Source organism: Sylvia atricapilla, chromosome 3 (assembly GCF_009819655.1).
Source record: "Sylvia atricapilla isolate bSylAtr1 chromosome 3, bSylAtr1.pri, whole genome shotgun sequence".
NCBI lineage: Eukaryota > Metazoa > Chordata > Aves > Passeriformes > Sylviidae > Sylvia > Sylvia atricapilla.
Window position 1 is genome coordinate 43299872 of NC_089142.1, and position 25472 is coordinate 43325343.

At 39.9% G+C, this 25472-nt stretch overlaps 1 protein-coding gene across 2 annotated transcripts in view; it reads right to left on the reverse strand.

Moving 5' to 3' along the window:
* Positions 1 to 24789, reverse strand: part of PREP (prolyl endopeptidase) — an 88474-nt gene extending 63685 nt beyond the window's left edge. The window contains exons 1-7 of one of the 2 annotated variants that reach the window (XM_066315191.1): positions 24577 to 24789; positions 23236 to 23310; positions 17498 to 17631; positions 15969 to 16099; positions 12481 to 12690; positions 11117 to 11238; positions 1588 to 1693 (exon numbers count right to left, since the gene is read on the reverse strand). In XM_066315191.1, the coding sequence (XP_066171288.1) occupies positions 1588 to 1693; positions 11117 to 11238; positions 12481 to 12690; positions 15969 to 16099; positions 17498 to 17631; positions 23236 to 23310; positions 24577 to 24621 (823 nt within the window). In that variant the 5' untranslated portion in view covers positions 24622 to 24789. Of the gene's footprint in view, positions 1 to 1587; positions 1694 to 11116; positions 11239 to 12480; positions 12691 to 15968; positions 16100 to 17497; positions 17632 to 23235; positions 23311 to 23901; positions 23921 to 24576 lie in introns of those variants that run through there. The other variant, XM_066315193.1, reaches the window with a different exon arrangement.
* Between the last annotated feature and the right edge of the window lie 683 nt (positions 24790 to 25472).

Here is a 25472-nt window from a genome sequence, read left to right on the forward strand (position 1 = left end):
GCCTCTACACTGATGCACACAACATGGGAACAAACAGGAGGAGTCAGAAGTCTGTGTGTCCATAGTTTCTGGACTGTGACGTCATTGGGATAATGGAGACATGATGGAATAGTTCACAGGACTGCTGTGCTACCAAGGATAAATAAAGGTTATTTAGTAAGGACAAGTTGGCAAGGTGAGGACGAGAGTTGTCTTTTATGTGAAAGAACAGCTGGAATTTGTGGAGTTCTAACTTAGGACAGTTCAGGAGATGGTCAACAGCTCATAGGTTCAGATTAACAGGCAGACCAGCATGGGTACTACTGTAGTGGTATATACTACTATGAGCTATAGAGCATGAAGTAGTAGTCTACTGTATGTAGTAGTCCATGCTATGGACTTCCTAATTCGGAAGGAGTAGATGATGCCTTCTTCAGACAACTGGAAGAAGACTCATGTTCACAGGCCATACTCCTTACAGCGGTAATTCTAGCCACTGTGGTGGCTTCTGTGTGGAACAACAATGTAATCTAGGGCTCAAGCAATCTAGAAATCTACAGTGCCTTGATGATAATTTCCCAAGGTGATCATGATGCCAAAGAAAGAAAGTGCCCTGCCTGATCCAGTATGTACAAATAACGACGAATTGGCTGTGCACGTGGAAGTTGCTGGCAGCTTTGGGCTGAAGTTTGGTTGTAGACAAGTCAGCAGCTAGCAGTGTCCTCTCCTTAGCCTGAAATATTTTGTTAATAAACAAGAAAACAAATTTCTTGAGATCCAATATTCAACAAAGAGCTACTGCAGTATTTATTCTGTTTCTGAAGTTTCTGAAGAGAGAAGCTGCAAGAACCAAAAAAGCTAAGTTGTGTTCTATGCAAAACACACATTAAGGAATACCTTTCAATAACCCAATACTCTGGAAATACAAACTACCCACCAGTAAGCTAGCTAACTATACCAACCATTAAAACAGCCTCATGGTGCAAAGTGTTATACTTTCAGCTGCATACCATTGCAGCTGCAAAGCCTAAAACACAAAAGCCAAAGGCTACTCCAAGTATAAGGCAAGGAAGGAGCACTTAATGAAAGCACATTTGAAATATGAGTTGATACTTCTACTGTGACAACAATAGTGCTGCCAAATAACACTGGAGGATTTTTATTTCCTAGTAGTATGCATAGAAAAAAAAATGTTATCTATAAGCAGGTCACGTTTTGTAAAGAGGTTCTATTAGCACTTGAAGGAAAGTAAGTGAAATTTTTAAAATATGAAAAAAGGTTTAAACTTGGAAAAGTATTAGTGGTGTAGAAGGAAACGAAACATACACTGGTATGGCTGCTTATACTATACCAACTTTTCCTTGTGACCTTTTAAACAAACTACATAATAAAGAATTGAGTTTTTCAGCTACTGATACATAACAGAAAATGGAATGCTAGACGTGCTTATTTTATCTGATTTCTGCATTAAGCTGGTTAAACAATACATGCATTTGAATATATATATATATTTGTGTGTGTGTATATATACATATATTCAATCAAACATAAGGTATTTCAAATCTTAAATTGTCTTAAAAGGAAGCAAAGTCACAAAGCAACACATACCTGATATGCCCTGAGACTCTTTCTGTAGATCACAGTACCACAGTCTGTTCACTGGATCACAGCCTTCTCTGATGGACAGCAAGACATAGCGACCATCATCTGACACCTGTAAGAAGTTACAGAATAATCAAAGACAATTCAACTTCTGGAAAAAAGAAGTCCAATTGAAAAGTGAGTTCACACATGCAGAAAAATCTAGTGCTCCTGTTAAATGAACATTACAGGTTACAACCACATTATAAATTAACTAATGAAGCTTCTTGGTTTGTTTTTGCACATGCATGCATACACATGACAGAATTTCTGAGATGGTGTCTGCTAGTACAGAAAGTCATCAATTAATCCTTCTTGCTACTCAGGCTTTGCAAACATACTACATTTCTTGACAAAGCTTTTGAAAGTGCAAGTCCAACAAAGAAAGATAAAAAGTAACAAGAAGTCATCAACTTAAAGTCTCCCTCTCCTAAAGACTGAGCTGTTTTGAGCATAGTCCAAAATTACCAAATTTTGATGTTTTATTAACAGAGCTGATAGAGAAGGCTGTTTACTGTCCACCTACTTATATGACCATATCTAATGGAAATCTAAACTCCCAGTCACGAAATACAAATCTGGGTTCTGGAAATTTTCCACTTGGCACTATACACAGCTTCAAACCAATTCTTACATTGTAATTACTTCTCAGATATATTTCAGTTTCTATTTGTAACATTTGTTATGCAAAATATCTGCAGAATGAGTCGCACAAAATAAGTTTCAGAAGAATTAGGTTCTAATTATACAGCTACTCCAACAGATCCACAATTTTAAAGACACAAGAAAGGTACCTAGAACAGAAACAAATCTCAGTGTACAAAAATTAACAAAAAAACCCCAACAGCCAGACACTCCTTGAAATAAAAACAATCCCCAAATGAGTGTTTCTAAATCGCATTTTTACAGGCATTTTGTTAATTATACCACAAAAAAGTCCATACAGTCAAAAGCTTACAAGAAAAGTAGAAAAGAACACCTAAGATTCCTACTGTAGCCAAAAGCCACTCCATTATATGAAACAGCAAAGACATTTTTAACAGGGTGGCCTGCAAAATTGAGATATTTTGCCTTCCCCTTGCTAGAAACAAGTATATCCAGGAATGGAAACCAAGATTAGATGATCTTTCTTGAAAGATACATCTTCAGTGGTTTTAGGTAAGCAATAATTGCAGGCATAAATTTTAATTAAGAAAATGCTTGCAATATGCTGCTTTAACATCTGTCCATACTTGTGACAGCACCAAGTTCCCTTCACTTTCTCACCAATTGAAAAAATCTAACAAATAATTTTAAGTTGTATATAAAAATACAGATTTCAATTAAACTCAAGAGTATGACACACAAAACTCTAAGTCACGGTCAGAACCCACATAAATTTATTCTTTGAGTGAGTAAAACAGTTAAGAGAAGACTGATAACTTTATCCAGGAAAGAAGAGAAGTGTAAATTTCTGATGTTGTTACAAGGGCAATTCAGAATCTCTGATAACAGTGAATCTGAATACATCTAATTTTTTTTTCCATATTCCCAGCTGGACTAGTTAAGAGTTGATAGCAGTTTATGTTTAATTTGAAGTAAGAACTCCCAAAGCATCTTGCTGGTGGGATACCAATTATGTGTGTCTCTGTCACTAAAGCTATTCTTAGACCAATAAGTTCTACAACCTAAAAGAATGTGACAAAAACAGGACAAGACAACTGACTGCAGCATGCTAAAATGTTCAGTATTATACAGCAGATTTAGACATCCACATTGAAAAGTTATAGTTTGATGAGCAATATTGGCAGCAGCATCAGCTTATGCAGTCTCCACCTCTAGCTCTTCCTACTGCTGTAGTGGCTCGTGTCCATGCAAGTCCATTCCACACGTCATACCAGTAAAAGCACCCACCATTTGTGAACTAAACCAGCTCAGGGAACTGATCCAACTGAAAAAATGGCGTGTTAAAAATAAATAAAAAAGTAACCCTCCAAGAAACAGGAAATAAAAAAATAATCCACAGGAAAAAAAAAAACCAAAAAACCCCAAAAGAAAAAAAACCAAAAAAGAATCCAGGAGGGGAAGGAGAAAGAAAAAATAAACTTTTAAAATCCACAATAAAAAAAGAAGAATAAAAGAAGCCCCTCCACCAGATTAGTATCTCAATCAGTTCACTGTTCAGTTGCACAAATGGCCAAGCTAACACACCGCACCAAACAGCTGGAAACATGAATAACAGGGGCAGAGATTGCTCAAGGCAGCTCAGACTGCATCACTGATGAATGTGTAATCACAGCCCAAATGCCACTGACCCTACACTGTAAACAGATGAGTATGGGTTTCAGGATGGCAAAAAGAAATAGGATTTACCAACTATTACTAGGACTACACTGCTACTCATCTTCATGAGCTGAACTGCAATCTCTGCTCCTGGCTCACAAATTTACAAACTGACATTTCATACAAGCACCTCACTCAAATCTCAGAATGCATTCAAGGTTCAGCATAAGGGTTACAGCTGCAATGTCAGACCTGGTTTCCCATATTTAAGATGAAAAGGAAACGTATCTCAAGAATTTCTGAAATCTGGAATGCCTGTCACTGCACATTTCTCTCATTAAAATAATTACTATCATTCCAAACAACACCCACTAAAGGTAAAAGGTAAGCAGGCTATAAAGCAATTGCAGGTCTTAAAATAACATTCAGTATCTGTCAAAACAGGACAGAAGACATCCTGTAGCCTTTCAACTGGAGCTTTTAAAAACCTTCAGCATAACAATGATTTACTGGCATAACACAGCATTAATCCCTAACTCAGCACCAGTAAAGCAAGGATTATTTCAAACAGCTGGTGTTGGTATGGAGCTTTCAGTTTCAATACTACTGTCATTCAGTCAGTTGGCAATGTCGAGTTTGTTAGATCTGCTATTTCTTAAACATTTGTTGTGACCATCATTACACCATACAAACATATACAACAGTATCACTAAGCTGTACTCCTAAGTACTATTTCATCTAGTCTTTCAAGCATTAAAACCTTTAAATCCTCCTTTAAAGTAGAGTTTTGGTTTATAGTGGAGTGTTTTCTGTGGGCTGTTTTTTTTGTCTGGTGATTTCCTTTCAATGTTACCTGTTCTCTCCATTCTGATGAATAGTAGCCACTGCTAAGACAAACACTGAGAGAAGTGGTTTACCTGTAACTTCAATCTATCAATGAACACCAACAAAAGAAAAATTATTCGAAGTCTAATGAGTAAAAAGACTCTTCAAGCCACTTAAATCTTGTCTTTTGTTACAAAATACAACTAATTCATTATACAGGCCACATAAGGAACTGCAAAGGATTATGAGGATCCACAGCAAAATCAAAGTAAAATATTTTGTTTAGCAGCAGCAGCAGATTTCAGACCAAAAATTCATATATAATTGAACAAGCAACAACAAAAAAGAATGAACACGAGAAAGCTGTTGGGTTTTTTAGACTTCCTGGCTTTATGTATCACTCAACTAAAATGTCAATGTGAGAGATATTAGAGTACTCTACTTTCAAGTCATGTGCATACCACCGGTGAATATTAATGCAACTTCTGTGAACTACTACTACAGTCACCTCTGCCAGATTCAGGATAAGGAAGAGCTCTCTATATTTAGTTCACAAATAGGGGCCCTTAGAGTATGTCATATTCTATTAAGGCAACTATATACACACATCATTCCTTTACAGATAATAAATTAAAAGTTTTACTATCTTTTCCCTTTTTTATTATCAAGCTGGAAAAAACCTAATCACTGCGTAATTTGTTTCTGTATAAAAAGGTACTAAAAATCAAATAAATAAAATTCAGCTATTAGATCCTATGCCTGTATTGAGAAAAAGATAAAGTCTCTACTTAACTGCAGACATTAACACTAATGTGTTTACACATTAATCTACAACCTGATCTGCATCTGCAGTTATTTCACAAACTATGCTCTTCATGCACTGATGCCCTTTGCATATGAAACTGAGCAATTGTCATTGCTATCTAATGCATTTCCAATGAAGCACAGCAAATATCACCTACCAAAAAAAAAAAAAAAATCAAAGTTCACAAAAATCAAGACAGAATCAAAGCTTTCCAACTGAGCTAAAAGGTCAAATTACTAACTGCAATGTATCCAGCCATGAAAGATCAGATCATCCAGAAAAAGAAAGATGTGTGGCAATAACGATGCAACCATGCAACGCACTGGCATTAATAACCACAAACTAAAATCTCATTGCATCAATAAGCTGGATTTTAACACCGCTACAATTTTCACTATATGCTATGGTTGTAACAGCTTAAAACTACCCAGAGTGACTGAACAGAATTTTTTTAAAAAAATATTTATTTAGGAATGTACCTAGTCATCACAATAAAACAGATTCATGACAGCACTTACTCCCTTAACTTTAGATACATGCTGCACAAAAACTTTTGTGTAATGCCGCTGACTCTGGATATGACTCCACTGAGAAGAACTGACATGCAAGAAACCTTTAACTTGCTGTAGAAATCATATCTCTTTTTATTTATGAGTATTTTTAAGCTTTCTATCAGATGAACAAAGGAAAATGTTAAGCACAAAAATCCACAAAGCACGTGCATTCTACAGAAAAATAAATTACTGTAAAATTTGCTGAAACATTTGGCAAGTAAAGAGCAATTACACTGTCTGAACAGCTTCAAGTGTTCTACTATCACAGATGTGCACATATGGCTGTGCCTCCAAAATCTGCCTGCATGATGACAAAGAACCCCCACAGCAGTCTCCCAGCCTTTCAAATTCCATTGTTATTATCTCACTTGTTATTAGAAAAATCAAAGCTATTTTCTTTCCTAGAATAGGAAACCCTTTGGAAAATGGTTGTGGGATTTTGTGGGTTTTTTAGGGGGGTTGTGAGGTGTGGTACTGGTTTGTTGTTTTTTTAATGAAGGGAACATAAAGCTACGTTCTGACATTATCTTTGCAGTGGTGCCAGAAAGTCACTGAAGCTTGCAAATAGCTCCTATCACATTTTACATCCTCACAGTCTTTTGAGACGTTGAGGACTGGGGCATGAACTCCCTAGCACAAAGCAACCTCTTGGGACTGTGTCTGCATAATCCAAGCCACCTGAAGCTACTCTCAAGCTGTAAAGGTGTTGTTTTGTTTTCTGTTTGCAGAGAATCCGATTCAGAACCAACCAGAATTCAGAAGCCCTAATGATGGATCACAGGAAAGCATAATTTCAGGATGAGGTCCAACAGAATCCCTTTCCTACAGTCAGAGGCACAGGCCTGACACATTTTATGGAGGACATGGACATGGATACATGCAAACAACACTCTGATGTGTTCCATCCACCAACTCCCCAGGTTAAAAAACTTGCTCTGGGGATTAACTCAAATCCCTTACTCCAGCTGGGTTTTTATTCTTGGATTTTAGATACAACGTGCTGGTATATAGAGAGAGCACTTATACCCTTCTGAGCCACTGCTAACTTTGGGGTTGAAGGAGCCCTACCAGTCAGAGAACAGGGATTTTGACCCTAGATCATCGTGCTTATGACTATTACAATTCCAACGGAACACCAGGCAGCCTTGTTCCAAAGAGGAATGCAGCAATATGTACAGACATATTTACATGCATCCTCTTTCCTAAGTCTAGCACAAAATAAAATCAGTAGCCTTCTGGGGTGACAAACATCACACACAATTTTTACTGTGGCTTTCAGGTTGTTTCTGAGCAATGAAAGCACAAAGTATCTGGAACCTGGCTATCTAAGAGATTATCAGCTCCCATAGCTCCATGTGCAGCCACAATTTACCTGCCTCTTTTTTAAGAGTAAAATTCTCTGGGCCTACTGCCAGGGCTGTAGGAAAATATTCATACTAGGCTTCTATTCAAGATTCATCCTTGACTAAGAGAGTGTAAGGCTTTAGAAAGATTCCCCCAGCCCTGTTTTACCCAGCAATGTGTCTCACTTGAGCAAACTGACAATGGTTTCAGCCCTTCCCTTCCATGCTGCTCACTGCCTCTATGTTGCTGCAGTGAAAACACTACAGCCAGCACACATCTGGCATAGCCTAGTCCTCTGTGCTCTGAATTTCATGTGCAAGATCACCTCCCTGGTTTAGAACCATTGATGTTAACTGACAGCTCTAAATATAAAATCAAGTATTGAATAATTGTCAATTCAGATACAGTGCACAGTGTTTGCTAGAAAACATGAAAAACTGTACTTATTTTACTGCTGGCAGAATTGGGATTGGAGAGTTCCCCTCACCCACTCCTTTCTGTTCTGTTTACTCTCCCACTGGTACCACAGGGACTTCTTGCACTACCAACTGCAAAAGACTGTTATATAACTTCTTGTTTAACTTTGAGAACAGCAGTCTGACTGTGAAAGAGAGATATGCTCAGTCAGTCTGGAGAAGATGCAAGAAAATGCTGCTTAAACAGAGAAGCATGAGAAGCTCCTGTTTTCCCAGAGTACCTATGACATTGTCAAGGTTTTTAAAATCTTCATACCAGACTGCCCTCTGCTGGGCTGTTATTCAACTAAATTCTATCCCTGCCCTTCACAATTCTGCTACCATTCTAGAATCTGTACCAGAAATGCATATGCTTTTTCTAGACTAATGAAAAGATTTGATAACTTCTTTTTCAAAACTTTCAAATCTGACTAACAATAAACTGATTTTTTTCTCACAAACAATTCATTCAAGTGAAGAGCTGGAAATGCATCTATATTTCTCTGCCAACACCATTTTCAGCATCACAGATTTTGCTTAAATCAAGCATACTTGGGGCTGGAGTGGAATATATAATAACCAAAAGAACTCTGCTTGCATATTGTCTCGTAAATATATTAAGCTGACAAAAATTTATACAATCCTCTTTTGTCCTTATGAATGACCTAGTTTCCCACCTCCACTGAGAATACATACCACTCCAACTCCCTACAGCACACCTGAGACCATTTTTACTGAAGCATCATGGTAATATTAGTAATTTTGCAGTCTCGGAAGGATGTCCTTGTCAGGTGCTTTTCACTTGCAAGCGAGGTATTTCTCTTCCCTTGACCTTGGTTGCAAGACCTGCAGATTCTGTACAAACCTACGTATGAAAGTTCAACTCTCCTCCCACCACAGAGAAAGGTTTGGTACTTAAGGCTAGAACACCCACACCATAATTCAACTGTTTTCACTGAAGCTTGTGTAAAACAACGTCTCTAGCTAACAGGACTAGCAAAGCTGGTAAAATAAAAACATTTTTTAATTCATCTGACAGGAATGCATGAAAGCATGCATTTTAAAAGTCGCATTTTAAAATCTATAGCAGCATTTTTGCACTAAGAAAGTATATTCAGGACAGCACCAAATAGCTGTATAATTTAATTTTGACTAATTTTTCTCCATTACTTTGTGGTCTTCAACTTTCTCAAACACTTAGAAAAACTGACCAGAAAACTTGCTGAAATGGCCTGAAAAGAAGATTTTTGACCCATTGCACAAGGATGAAACCACATCTTGCAATTGCACTGTTTTGGTTTGGGTTTTGTTGGGTTTTTTTTAATTGCAGAATATTTTTCTCCTGACCATTAAAAACTTTCTTTCATTAGTATCAGTACAACAGAGTGATGTATTACAGCTGGAGCTTGCTGCACAACTCCATAATATCTGCTGTTTTAAAGTATTCTCACTTAGAAAAGTTAATGATTATTTACAGAGATGGATCTCTGCTTTTCCACTCCTCCCTAAAGTAACATTTCTTCTTAAATACCAAGACCTCTGGAAGTTTATGTCTCCTAGAGGTCACAAAATCCACCATAAGCAGACATACTCATGATGTAACATAAATTTATTAAACAAAAATCCACAGTTAGGGAGGTGTTTCTCTATGCACTGTCCTCCTCACTTCCACAACAGTATTGGGGCTGTTCCAACTCTAGTGGTTTCAGAGCTCATAGGTGTGCTACATTCCTTTACCCCCTGTTCTGCAGCAAAACTCTAATCAGACTGCAACAGTCCTTCCACACAGAAAATTAATTTGCCTTCACAACAATGTGTAGTTAGCTCATGATAATGGAAAGGAATAATAATAATAATAATAAGCATCACTCATGAATCAGGGGATACATCATTATAGGACATCTGTCACCAATAAAAAGCCCACTTATTTATTTATGTAACTAGGGAAAAATAAGGATAACAATGTCCAAATTCCATTTCATTGCCAGTTAAACCCCAGAACAGACTCATTTTTGAACAGTTAAAAAAACCAAACAAGTCCTATTTGCGAGTTACCATTGATATTCAGGTCAGCTGTTAAAAATATGTTTCATGAATACATGAGATTGTGTAAATGAGGTTGTGGTTATTTGCAGATAAGTCTGATTTGTTACAGAAAGCTCAGTCTTACCACTGCTGGGAAGCCCTTCTCATTTTCACTTACTGTCTCATTTTAAATCCCACTATTCAAATTCTTTGAAAGAACCTTTTCTTTCTGGCAGCCTACAGCAGACACCCCTAACATTTTCACGGGTTAATATGTTAAAAAGTGACAAACTGAGGATCACATTTTTCAAATGAGGTTATCACAGAGAAATTTGTAGGAACTGAGTACTCCAAACTCAAGTGTCAGACAAAAGAAGAGACCAACACAGAAGCAAAAGGTACTGATCAAACATAGAAGGCAGGAGAGTTCAGAGTATTACAAGTACTCATCCACAGGAAAATGTCAGTTCCCTGATAAATGGAATGACCATCACTACATCCCAGCAGCACTTCAAAACAGTGTACTCAACTGCATATTGCTAAATCTTATATGGGGAGTAAAATACATTAATTACAAAAGGTTTACTGGGACTTCACACTATATAGTAGTAGCTCAACAAAATAAGCTTAGGAAATCAATTCCATTTCTAGTAACGCAGTCTAAACCATATGTGTGCTAATAAACTTGTTGTAGGGAAACTTAAGAGTTCTCCAATTATATATACAATATTAACAGATTTTAACCTGTATATCTCCATTCCTCAATTAAGCAGAACAGATATATTTATTTTTCAGGGAAGACATTGCAAAATTAAATATAACCAAATAAATACATGGCAGGGAATATCCAGATACACTGACCATTAGAATAAGCTTTTTGCACAGGAATTAGAAGCTGGGGCTAAACACTGACTAAGAAGAAACAAGAACACACTGTCCATCAAATAATCTTCTCTGTCTTGGAATGTGTATCAGGCAGAATGACCTCAGTGAAGAAAAAGGGTGTATGATTGCCTAATTTGCTTTAAATCACTCCTCCTGCCTGCAATGCACAGTCTTGTTCTCAGGAACTTTTAATCAATGATTCCTAGTTCAACTGTCAACAGTACAGCACTAAAAAAAAAGTCTTCTTTTAACAAAATGTTTTCAAATTAATATCCACTATCAGTTGTTAGAATCTTAAAAACAGAACACGACAATGATGAAGTGCAGAACGTTTACCATACCTCAGCTCCACCCATCCATTTTGGTTCATCAGGAAATTCAGCACATAGTATATCTTCTGACTGGTTAGTTCCTAATACGTGATAATACAGCTTTTGGTGCAGATTAGTGGAGGTCTCAGTGCCTAGTGAAATGCAGATATTTAAAGCAGTAAGTTCTCAAAAAATTCAACAATCATATAAAACCCTTAGAAACTTCTGTATCCCTTTGTATGTAACAAAGAAATTCAGAAGAGAGAACTAGTAATGGTTCTGAGCTACAACCATTCTCCTCCAAACAAACACCCTCATAGAGGATAAGATAAAACTTCATGCTGGAAATCTGTTTAAACAGTAACCCTTTCCTTTTATTGTTGCTAATACCTTCTTCAAATATGAAGATTTATCATTTCAAGCTTTGCTTTCTAGAAATAAAAGCAAGCAAAGCAAAGAAACACAAGAATCCCTGCCACCCCCTAATGACATTTTCATTTCCATTTCACCCAGAGCAACTAAGGGGAGATTTACGCTAATTAACATTCCTGGAAACCTTCAGACTTCTGTTTCTGAAAATATAAAAGTGACATATTTTAAAGCACTGCATGAGGTGCCACTTGAGATATATATTTTTTTAAACTTCATTCTTGGAACGTTTTCCTACACTTGAGCTTTCAAATTGCAAACAGGAAGTTAAAAAAACCTCAACAAAACAAGGTTGGTATCTATCGTGCAAGTCTGGCAAAATTACAGGCTTCAAAAGCAAATACAGACACAAAGTTCAGGTGCTCTCCAGTTTAGCAAAGAGCACATCTCCAGAAGAAACTTTCCAGTAGGGTCTGCCTTATAATAAAAGCTGCTAAATTGCTTCCCTACTGATGCTCCTCCGCAATTTATTTCACTTTGTGCAGTGCCCCTTGAATTTTGCTAGCATAAACATTTCGTTTTGCTTTGCTATGAACCACACATGAATTAATGTAGCTGAACAACAAAAACCTTATGCCTCACACTGCTATTCATCAGGTCAATCTCCCAAAGCAGTTTATCTGTGCCCACACAAATGCATAAGGCAAAGATCTAAGTAAGCTGCCACCAGACATCAAATTCCAGCCAACACCACCAACAATATGGAACCCAAGTAAATCATCCCAGAGAAAAATAAAAGGAGCAGCAAACTTCCATGAGAAAAAGAGGAGCAGGCAGACAAGAAGTGACTCATACTAACTGAGCTTAGGCTTTGGACATACAAGACAGAACTTGATCTCTAATTGTACAACCAGTACAGCTACTAATTTCAATATAGACTTGTAGAGCTAATTATTTGTTGCACCAATTCACTGTAAATGTGGTTTTGCTTCCACATAGCATAGAATTAGAACAGTCATACCTACCATCACTTTTCCCATCTTGTTTTGGGTAGGAGTTATAAAACATGCCTTTTCCATCATGGGTCCATGCCATGCAACTGAATTTAACTCTCTCCAGTGTATCTGGGAGTTCCTCAGGACCTTCTACTTTCATAAACTTGATAGTAATCCAATCAGAGCCACTAGAACTCAGTCCATATGCAAAGTATTCACCATCTTCACTGAATGCATAACCTAGGAAATGGGAGCCAAACAAAATGAAGAGAGATTAAATTAGGATACTAGTTAAAGGAAATGTTCACCGAACACTAAGAGAAGGTTTATTTTCTAAAAATCAGTGCAAGATACTACAACTGGTATCATCAGGGATTCACAGCACTTTTCCAGTCTCTGTGGACTTCTCAGTTAATTCACAGATCCAAGTTTAGATGCAGATACTCAGTAAGTGTAGCCACATTCAATAACATAAGTTATGCCCAACATCTGAATTATGGCTTGAGTCATATTTCTTCTACTGTCCTGAGCTTGGCAGGTGGAGCTAGAAAATCAAAGTTCTCTGCCTGTGCTCATTTAAGTAAAATTTTAGAAGAAACAAGTACCAAAGAAACTAACAGAGATGCAAGCTATGTATCCTGAAATAGTTTAAGTACCCTGTTAAAAATGGAGTCACTGAAAACTTGACCCTTTAAAATCCTGAAAACTGAAGTAACTGGGAAACTTTGCCACTAGCATGCAAATGGTTAATTACCAGTATTCTCAGCTAAGACATGTGATATATACTTCACTTCATCCAAACAGTGAGGGGAAAAACAGCTTCCATTGTAGTTGATAAAGATCAAATTCGTGCTTGCAAATCAAGTCAGGTGAAGAGACTGAATAATCATAGGCCTGTACGGACCTGAAAGTACCTACCAGAAAACAACCTAAGAAAAAGTTGCATTTCACAGACACAATAGTTTTGAGAGGCACCACTGTGTCACACCAATATATTCTCTCCTATAAGAACATAAGAGTGGCCATTCTGATTCAGAACACAATTCCACCTAGCTGTCCTCAGGAGGCACCACAATGTGATGTCTACACAAGTAAGCACAACCATATAATCATGGAATGGTTTGGGTTGGAAGAGATCTTAAAGATCATCTAGTTCCTACCCTGCTTCTGTAGACAGGGACATCTTCCACTAGGCAAAGGTTGCTCAAAGCTCTGTCCCACCCACCCTTGAGCACTTTCAGGGATGGGACACCCACAACTTTTCTGGACAACCTGTTCCAGCACCTCACCACCTTCACAGCAAGGAATTTTTTCATAATATCTAATCTAAACCTGTTCTCCTTCAGTTTAAAACCATTCCTCCTTGTCCTATCACTACATGCCCTTCTAAAAAGCCCCTATCCAGCTTTCTTGTAGGCCCCCTTTAGGTACAGGAGAGTTACTGTAGGGTCATTCCACAGCTTTCTCTTTTCCAGGCTGAATAATCTTAACTGTCAGCCCTTTGTCACAGGTGAGGTGCTCCAGCCCTCTAATCTTTTCATGGCCTCCTCTGGACTCTCTCCAACAGGTCCATGTCCTTCCCACAACAGGGGCCCAGATTTGGATGCAGCACTCCAGGCAGAGTCCAGTGGAGTGGCAGAATCCTGTTCCCTTGCCCTGCTGGCCACACTGCTTTGCATGCAGCCCAGGACTAAATTGGCTTTCTGGGCTACAAGCTCACACTGCTGGCTCATGTCCAGCCTGTTATTCACCAGGACCCCCTCAAATCCTTGTTAGCCTGCTCTCAATCTCTTCATTCCCCAGCCTGTGTTGATACTGTGCAATGCAAGCACAAGAACAAAATGCAGGAATAAATGCAGGAACAATACAAGCACATGTAATATTTCCCTCAAATATTCTTATCACCTCCAACCATTTTTAATTTAGCAGACTCCTTTTTCCATGCAGCAGTTGGCTAACACTCCTGAAAGCTTCCCTTCTCCTTGATAATGTCCAGTTTCACTTTTTCCACCACCACCATCCATTGGTAAGGGGTTCTACAGATCTACTTCTTGCAGCACAAACCATCACCTTCTGTTTGCTTGGGACTTGTCTCCCACTGCTTTCATCTGATACTCCCTCATTCTTGTAATAGAAAAATGATTAATCAACCCTTAGTCCATCTCTCCATCCTACTGCATGCCACAAATGATTCTGCAGACCTCTAATACCCTTGCTAAATAAGATCTCCAAAATCATAGCATTCAACCTTTGACTGATCACCACCTTGTCAACTAAATCACAGCACTGAGTGCCACATTGGGCTGTTTCTTGAACACTTCCAGGGAGAAATTTCTTTCTGATAAATAAAGTGGTATTTGATGTATTTGACTGGTTTCTAGCAAGAACCAAGTTAACATTTTCACAGAATTGTGTACTACACTCCAAGCATTGTTCCCAAGAGGTCATCCTGAGCTCAAGAGTTCACTTCATCCATTCCTCCATAAATGATGTTAGGACTGTTTGTTCCCTGTGCATCACTTAATTAACCTGCATAGAGACTTTTACCTGTTAATTTATTGCCCACTTATTATTATTAAGGTCTTCCTGCAACTCTTCAGTAATTCTTCAGAGCCAGGAGTAACTTTGTATTGTCACCAAACTTTGTTACTTCACTGCTCACTCCTTTTTCTGTGTTCAGCACATGAACACTGCAAATCCTAGCACAGTCCCTGACAGGACTTTACTGGTGATTTCTACCTGACAGGCACTAAGTTCTTCCTTTCCCTGCTGTTAAATCAATTATTAATCAACATCAGGAGCTTTTCCTCTTGTTACGCAGCTGTTAGTTTTCCAAGTGCATTTGGAAGAAGACTATGCCATAAGACTTCTAGAAATACACAAAAATTATATGAATGCAATATACACAGACTAAGGCAGGACTTCTCCATTAAAAATAGCCATATTGATTCTTTGCAACTAGGTCAGTTTTAGAGAAACATTCACTAATTCTGTCCTCTGTTTTTATTAACTGTCCTTGAACAGACTTAGAGTACTTTTAGGTCCAAGAGTCTGCTTCTACAGATGAGCAACTACGGAGTGTGAAAATGGACAGCTAAGAGAAGTTACAGTCCTAGTGAACATAACCAATTTTGTGATCATAGATCACCACAGATCATCACAATTGTGTTCCTTCACAGTCTCTAACTTGCTGGCTTGTGTTAAAGATGCAAAATACAATTTTAAGAGAACTAATCAATATAAATACATAAACTTTTTTCCTTCCTATGGACAGCCTCAACATCTGCTCATATTTCATTGGAAACTTGTTACACTTGTTTTAGTTGTGAAACTTGTTTTAGTTGTGTAAAAAAGCATTGGGAAACTGAACCAATTTAATTGTGGAAAAATGTAGATTTGTAAGTGTTCTTCTGAAACACCATATAAATCCACATGGGGCTATTGTAATTACTTTGATTAAATTGTCAACTTCTGCTGAAGACTGAGACTTACTCAGCAGGAACTGCTGTCTCACTAACCTCGTAAGGCCACAGTGCCATCATCAGAAAGCTTATTTGGATCAAGAAAAACTTTGGCATCGGCATCCAAGGAGTCTTGTACATATAAAACTCGCTGATTCTGGAGCCCTGTATTGTAGAAATGAAAATACCTAAAAGAACACAGGAGAGAAAAATTAAGTAGGAAGAACTCTGATTTTCAATTAGGCAAGCACAAAAAACTTGTATGAAGTTGTTATGAAGTGAATAAAAGACAGATGAATAGGTTAGGGAAACAAGTTTCACAGAAGAGTAGGAGTCATGGCTAGTATGCATCACAAATGTCCTTTAAAAATAAAAGCTGCATTTGCCACAGTGCATTTCAAAGAACTCTAAGTATACTATAAACTCCACATAACTGTTGATGTTAAACATCTCTGGCAGCTGCAGCATTTCTCTGTTACAAGTACTGGCACAGGTTCCCATCCCTTATGTTCTCAGCTTTGCCATTCATACAGCTGCTTTCCATTCATACTGAGTGACAGACTTATGTTCAAATGAAACAGAACCAAAACTGTTTCAATGTCCCTACAAATGCGTGTTTCAAGAAGTTGTAGGAACAGACAATTAAGAGTTGTCTTTAGTGAGTGATAGTCTTCACATCCTAAGACACTATGGAGCTAAAAGAAATTAATAGCCATATTCATGGAACTTGACTACACAAACACAACCGTAATGCCTGGGTTTTTTCATGCTAAAGACCAATGCACTGTATCTTTCAGTAATCTGAAGGTCTAAGAGATGGAATTAAGTCCCTTTACTCCCTTTCTCCAGAAGCTTGCTAGTGTTTCTAAAAGAAGTCACATTAAAATCAGTAACAGCTGCAGTCTCCAGACCTTGGGTAAGACACAGAAACACCATCTCTCCACCTAGCCACAGAACTAAAACAGGGATATGAGTAGGCTAGGCACTGGAATATAGCAGATTTCTTTGTTTCTAAGAAAACAGATCTTTTTCCATCAGATGTGTTAAGTCCTTCAAATGATTCTCTCCACATACCCTGCAGCTACAGGAACAGTTTTTCAAAAGGGAACTCCTACTGCTTTTCACTGGCTATGACTAAACTGAAAAAGCCTACCAGCTGCTCAAGGAATGACCAAGGTAAGAGCAGTGTTTTAGCAAATATGCGGAACAGGACGCACATGGATGGGCTTATGCTGTTTCCAGAAAACGTGCCTTTAACAATACTGACCAAGCCTTTCTTAAAGGAACTCCTCAAAGCACTATTTTTACAACAATTATTCTACAGACCTGAGTTCTGATAAACTCACAAATTCTTCTTATAAAAAGAAAAGACAACAAAAGAAGGTAATATGATTGGGAACTGGAGAGAGTGAAGTACTTGGTACTCTGCATCACACAACCACACATGTTAACATTGGCTTAGTTTTGTTATTTCCCAACTATAAAGAAATAAATACAAGTATCATTTATAGTTAGTTTTCCTAATTAGTAGTTGCTTCTGACTTGCTTCACATTTATCACTACCTCCAAAGACATTCCTCACATACCTTTTTCCTTTCTTGAAGTGGCAGCTGTACTTAGGATAATCATAGAGTTCAGTCATTCGTTCCTTGAACAGTCCTCTGACAGGACACTGCTCGAGGAAGGGTACTGTGAGCTTGTTCTGAGCCTCCACAAATGCCTGAAAGAAAACAATCAAAAAGTATAATCTCAAGCAGAAATACCTATTTTCTACAAAAAACATTCTCAGAAGCAATGCATCAGAGATGTCTTTCCCTCATATAGATTACGCAGTGTCACACATACAGAATCCTATGTGCTACTTGCATTATGCCACAATTCTTTAATAAGACTCAACTTATATCTTCAATAACGACTCTCCAGGGCATACACTCAGCTGTGCCAAAAGAGAAGACAGTCCTGCCTTTCCCCCTAAAAAAACCCAAAACAAAACCCCAACCACCAAAGAAATCCTAAATAAACAAAAAACCAAGCACACCAAAAAAACCCCCATACTAAAGTAACAACCTCCAAAAGCACAACATGCTTTTAAAAACTCTCATATTTTCTTAAATGACAAATATTGCCCACAGACTGCGCTACTATTTCAGGAGCTGGGAAGACCTTTAAGATGACACAAAATGTCATGTGCATTACCTGTTCATATTAACATAACACATAGAATTAGTCACAGCCAGTATTTCATGAGAAGCCCAAAGAACTGTTCACGGATCAGTTCTTAGGAAAGAACATGAGATGCCCAAGGAACTGTTCACGGATCAGTTCTTAGGAAAAAAAATACTGATCTCTAAAAACTTTGGGAAGTCTGGTTTCTTTAAAACACTCCAGCTCCCTGTTACAAAGACATAATGACAGTGATCAAACCCATTACTACTCCAGCTGTTTTGCAGGCAAAGAAAACCTGGTGATCTGTTGGTGTTTCATCACCCCTATTTACAGCATGGTACATTACCACAAAATTAATAGCTAAGCATCTTAAGGTGAATTACAGTTGCTAACAAGCAGTCTTGCAGGCTTTTCTGTCTTTAAAATGAAGCAGGTAGGACAGGACACCATGTGTGTGCAGCTGTAACACAGCCAAATGTTGCAGTGGCAGCTACAGTGTCACCCTCAGACTCCTAGCCTCTTTCCTCCAGCGCAAAATCCTGTCCACTCATGCCTTTCTTACACGGGGCTCCTTCCCAGAAGAGGTTTGAAAGAGCGTATTGTTTCTACCTGTCCTGAATCTGTCAAAGGCCCATCAGATCAACACATTAACATCTGGGTTACACTTCCTTGCAGGGTGTGACCCATAGGAACAGCAGGGCTACAATCCACATTGCACGACTTGCGCTTCACAGATCTTCAGAAAAGCTAGCTGCTGTACAGGCAGAGTACCTGGCACACACTTACCAGCTGCTATCAGTGTTTAGTCATGTATTAATTCTTCAGGTGAAGAATTAATATGTGCACAGCACATCCCAGTGGTACATCATGCAGTCTCCACATTGTACCGCTATAACTGTCCCCGCATCAGATGGTTAAAGAACTTAATCAAATTCATCCAAGAATTACGTGTATCTGAACTGGTTTTCTCTAAATGAAAGCACATGAATTTCAAAGAACACATACACAAAACTATGGACCATGGATTCTACACAAATAAACTGACTTCTCCCAGTCCTGGGACATTTTCTGACAAACAAGGGCTTACAAAAACATGTGTAAGACCAGCCAGTGTACTGGATGGCTAAAAGCACTTTCCAGTTACGTGTAGGGAACAGAAACTGGTATACATCTTTGTTTCACCCATCAATAACATGACCAAAATGACAACATTTCTGCAAGCGTATAGTGGAACTGTGTGTTGCTCACTTTTAACTGCGTAGACACATTTTACCACATCTGCTTTCCTAAGTGATATTCAAAAAAGAAACACTTTTTCTTACAAGCATTTGTTGCCCAAGAGCATGCTTACAGACTAATTATTACACTCACAACTGTATCACCAGTAATTTTGCCTTTACAAGAACTTAATATATTATTTTTCTCATTTCCAATTATATGTACCTAAGATTCCAAGATGATTTGTAAAAGGAATGCCACAGCTATATGAAAAAGGAGCAAGGAATTACAGATTTTGCAAAGAGTTTTATAGAGAAGAATATAGTCTAGTTTGGAAACTTTCTGTTTCCACACTTTTGAGCATGAGGTTGCACTCACATTTAAAATGCAATACATAATTGAAATATTGCACTAGATAAAATACAAGAACATATGTCAGCAGAAACTCTCACAGCAAACAGCTCCATCCACCACACTGACCTAAACGGATGCCACCCAAGCTACAGGACTAACAGCAACTGTACACCTTCATGAACCTTATTTTTTATTTTTTATTTTATTTTTATTGTACCTGTAGATATCTGCATCAGACAATGTATCATAAGCCTTGAACCAGGACAGACTTTGCTAGCAGAAGAAAGGACAGAATAAGGGTGCAAGTAAGGCAATTTCTTATAGAAACTGCCACCTGTAGATCTCAAACCTCTTCTTTTTTGTAGCAGATAAATGCACTGCATACATAATAAAATCATCTTTGTGACCTGGCAGGAAAATCTCTAGATATATTTGACTTTCACCTAATTAAAAGTAGACTGTGGGTGGCTAGAAAAGGAAAGATCCCATTGTCGGACCATCTTAGATCCAACTATCATTTGGCCTTAGGATGACCTAGATCAGGTGTACATGTCAATAAAAAACTAATTCACAAAAGGGATCCCTCCCAGGACATCACCTTATGATGGTTCTACCCATGCAAGGGAGGGACAGAAGAATTCACGTTAGTGCAAGAAGGAGAAAGGCGGCAGAGAGAAACCACACGACCACCTGACTTAATGGAAATCTGCATACAACACTGGATCAGGTACAGCACCATCTGTACTCTACTTGCACTGCAAAAATACCTGTTTTAGCCAATTACAAAAAAATCCCATTCTTCTACCTTTCTATGTTCTCTTGTTTGTAAACTGTTAGCTATCAAGAGTCCCTACAATCATTTGGACTAGCCACAGAAAATATGTTTTTTTAAACTCGTAGCTGTTGTGTGTACTTTTCTTCATCCCAGTGCCTTTAGCTCCACAGTGGACAACAGGTGAAACCACGATGGACCTTTCAGAGTCAAACCCAACCTCACATAGCTTTGCTTCTTTCTCCATGCTTCAGGGAAACTTTATGTTCCATTGACTTAGTTTCTGTATTAAGTGAAGCTTACTCATTTATTTTCTGTGAGCACACCAGTGTTTGACATGTCTATTCAAGTTACACCTAGAAAAGCAGAATTCCAACATATTCATGTACCTATTTGACAGCATTTTTTTCTGACTTCTTCTATGAAAGAGGTAAACCAGAAAAATAGTTAAATTCCATTAGTTCAGTACCTCGTGAAACTTTGGAATATTATATACTTGCACACTTACTTACACAGGAACTCTATCCACTCCTTTTGTCATACTGCTATTATTGCAAATTTGCACAGCAAAATTTTGCTAGAGTGAGTGCTTTTTCCAGTGTAGGCAAGTAAGATGTAATGACCTTCATTCTACCACTATGACAACTTGTGTCTGGGCTGCTGTACTTTTGTGAGGTTGTTATATGTTATAATTCCCTATTCCTTATTCTGCCTTCTATATAAACTGCAAGTTCTAGAGAATGTGAATCACTATCCTCCAACTGTTCTCACCCAACTTGTTCACAGTATGTGGCTACAGTATTTAATATATGGACACAAGAAATCAGGTCTTTGCATTTTCTCAATCCCTAATCTTTCACAGGATCCCAAGAAACACTTTAATAGGTGTCTGTACGGCATGTCCAAAAGGTATGTATGACATAACCATACCTCCCACGCATATATTCCTCTCAATTTGGTACAAAATTATCCTGTGTTTACTTTTCTCAACTTGCTAAATAGCTCATTTTCAATATTAATGTCCATGGCAGAGTTTTTCACTAAAATCTGATTCCAAATCAACCTTTTTAATCCACGTGAGTATTTATATATGCTGACAGACTTGTAAGTAAGGTATTGGCTCCTAACTGCACACATTTATCTTGCCCTTGACAGTTACTGTAAGCTCTATTCGACCAACCTCAGGCTCATGAAAATGTATAAGGCAGGCACATTTGCAGAAGAACCTAGAAGGAATCTCACTAATGGAAAGCCACACTTATGTATTTCTGAACTGAGATCATACCCTTCACCAACTTCCTGACACAATCATGCATAGAGAGTAGAAGCCAGTGTTTTGGATCTGGAACTAAAATTGTCACTAAGTTAGTAGTCAGAGCAGAGGAAACCCTCTCCACACTGTCACCTATCACTTTCTGGCCATCATCCCTGCAACTCCCTATGCCATGAATATCAGAGGAACTGGCTCACAGTCATTATTCTTCATGATTCTCTCTCAGTGATAGACCAGTTCCAGCAGCACATTCTCAATATACCAGACTGCAGGCTGAAAACACTGCAACATCTGCAATTTACAATAAAAGACACTAACAAAACCTAACTTCGTGGAGGTAGTTAAGCCTTGGGAGGCTATGGAGCCTGATCATGGCGATGACACTCTCCTCTGGAGAGAAAGCAGCCCCTAGGCTTCAGGGTTGTGGTAAACTCCCTAGGCAAGAAATCTTAGGAGAATGCTCTTTCCCATAAGGTATGTTCCCCCTCCACAAAGCTTTATGAGTACCAGGTTAATTGGTTGTACCTCATTGGTTACTCCCTTTCTTCCTCCTTACTGCCCCAGTTAATTGGGCCATTTTTGATCCTTCCCTTGGTTGGTCCATTTTCCAATCCCTAACTCAACTGACCAAGGTGTTTAACCCTGAACCCCCTCTGCTCCGTATAAAAATCCCAGCTTTTCCCAACTCTCTGGTCTTCTGTCCCCAGATCCCCTTGATGAATAAAACTCCTGGAGAACCCCACCAGAAGGCTCACGCTCTTCCATGCTGCCCAAATAGAGCTGCTCTCACAAGAGACCTAGACCACTCCAGGAGCTTGGATGTGCCTGTGCCCCCCAGGCACAAAAGAAAGGTCAAGAAACACCAAGAAAGGTCATGGCACTCCTAACCACCTGCAAATGGCCACAACGTAACTTCAGGAGGAAAATGTTTTTGGCTTTGCCTTTAAATACCAGTAAAAAAATGCACTCACACAGTGCATTTCAGTTTTTTATTAAATCAATTACAAGTTTTCCTTCTACCCTTTCCTACCTATTTTATTATGGCAATATTGGATTATAGATGTATTTAGGACAGTGGACAAAGCACCCTAAAACTTTAATGTTTCTCCTCAGTACGACAACACCACCTTGAGCACTCGAACTGGCCAAGAAAAGTGGGTGGAAGACAAGCATGGGTTTAGTTTCAAAAATTCTGTGATATACGTTTTAGCAAGTGTTCCACACTTTAACAGAACCACAGAATGGTTTGGGTAGGAAAGGACCTTGAAGATCATTTAGTTCAATGCCCCTAACATGGGCTGGGACATTTGCCAGTAAACCAGGTTGCTCAAAGCCCCATTCAACCTTTCCCCCATTAAAACACAGGGACAAAACAATGGTGTTGCTGTTGGTGCCATGAGATGTCACATGAACTACACCTTCGTTCACTATCTATGTTTTAAAAAAATATTGGCAGGTTCTTGAAAAGGAGAGTACCAGTGCATCTGGTTTATAAAAGAGAACCATGTGAAAACAGCCATTCCCATGCAAAGAAAGGTTACCTTCGTCTGTTCACTGTCGGGATCTTCAAGCCAGCAGTATGGATCGCTGACTTTACATCCATGGTAATCTGACACCTGTAATTATAAAAGACAGTTAATTTTAAAAAAGAAATGCACAAAAATAGACTCTATCCATCAAGGAATGATAATCAGCACGATGAAGGGCATTTGGGATTTCACAAAAGCATACAGTGCTAGGCAAAGAGAGAACCAACACACTGCTCACAGGTGAGTTATTAGTACAACCATTCTTTGGTGATGGCACCACAGCAGCAGAGTAGTTCTCGGAAAAAGCACAGAGCACCAGAAAAATGGTGAAATGCGCATAAATCCCTTCCACAAAACAGATCAGTAAGCAAAAAAGAAACCCCACCAACCAAACCAAAACCCTTAAGGTTTTCAAGCCAAATTATAAAACCTGATTACTGGATGTACCCAAAATATGGTTCCTGGTTACGCAAACAGTCTCCGGTTTGGCCCTCCCTACTACTGCTGACCACAAATACGGGCACAATGTATATGTATATGTAAAAATCATAAATTAAAAAGATCAAAAGCTCGCCCCCAAAACAACAAATAAGCAAAACAAAAAACCCCACAAAGATTAATCCATGTGATTGAATTTACCTGCTTTCTTCCTCCAGAACACAAAAAAATACTAGATACCCGCGACTAGGGCTTGCACAGTTCAGCCTTCCAGTCAACTAGGAAAGTAAATACTTCAGGTTGTTTTCCAACTTTGGCTCAAACCAGGAAACATTTTGGTTTAAATACAATGTAAATCCTTCCTGGCCGGTGCACAATGCACAGTGCTTTGAGGAAGGGAAAGAAAATCGAACCCATCTTGGCCAAACTTACACCGTAATCCCTTGAGTATCCAGACACGATGGAAACACAGGGACATGGGACTATGCTACATATGTGCCATCCCATATAAATAGACTATTTGTTCCTCGGCTAACGCTGCTGCAGCCCGGCGGAGGCCGGGGTTTCCCTGACACACGCGCCGGTACCGAAGCTCCGGGATGCGCCGTGCGGCCGCTGCTCCCCCGCTCCTGCCGCCAGCCCCGGCCCGGCCCCGCACTTGCGGGACGCGCCCGGAGGCACCGGCGCAAGGGCCCGAATCCCGCCCTAACAAGTCTCCGGCAGCCGCCATGGCCCGCGGGCGTGACAAACCCGAGGCCCTCTGTACAGAGCACGCCGGGCGTTCGGCGCCGCAGCCGAACAAAGCCCCGAGAGCCGAGGCGGCACCCCCGCCCTGAGGCGGCCCCGCGGCGGACAGCGAGCCGGGCCCGGCGGCCGCCGCACGCCGGGGTCTGTCCCAGGCAGCACTGTACTCACGGCGGTCTCGTCGCGGTACACCTCGGGGTACTGGAAAGCCGGCATGACGGGCTGCGGCGGAGAGCGGCGGGAAGCAGAGGAGGAGGAGGAGGAGGCAGCGGAGGAAGAGGAGGAGGCGAGGCGCGGAGGCGGCCGCGGGGCTGGGGCCGTGTTTGGGGCCGCGGCGGCAGCAGCAGCCGGCAGCAGGCGCGCAGCGCGGCACAGGCGGAGCGCTGTCGCCGCCATACGGCCGCCCCCCGCCAGCACCGCGCCGCCGGCGCAGCGCCCCCTGCCGGCCGCCGCCGCCCTCAGCCTGCTCGGCAGCGGGGCGGGGCGCCATGGCGGCGGCTGAGGGCCGGCCCCGCCGCCCCGGCCCGCCCTGCGGCCCCGCCGCCCTCGGGCTCTGCTCCCCGGGGCCGGTCACCGTGCTCCGCCGGGGCAGCCCGCGTTTCATCCTCCTTATAGTAAACGTTTGGAAAAAAAAAAAAAAATCGCAAGTTTTCATTCTTTTTCCGCTCGGCTCCCCGGCCTTGGCACGCAGTGAGGGAAGAGGCTCGGGTCTGGCTTGCAGAGCTCCCCTCCGTGCTGGCCCGAAAACAGAGCTGCTTCCTGGGTCGAGTTGGTTCTTTGATTCCGGTTGTGTGACTCAGGCCAGGATTGAAGCCAGGTCACAGAATCACAGAATCGATTAGGTTGGAAAAGACCTTTGAGATCATTAACCTGTGACAGAACATCACCTTGTCAAGCAAACTGTGGCAGAAAATGCCATATCCAGTCTTTCCTTAAACACTAGGAATGGTGACTCCACTACCTCTCTGGGCAGCCCATTCCGATGTCAAATCACCCATTATGTGAAGAAATTCTTCCTGATGCCCAACCTAAACCTCCCCTAGGGCAGCTTAAGACTATGTCCTCTC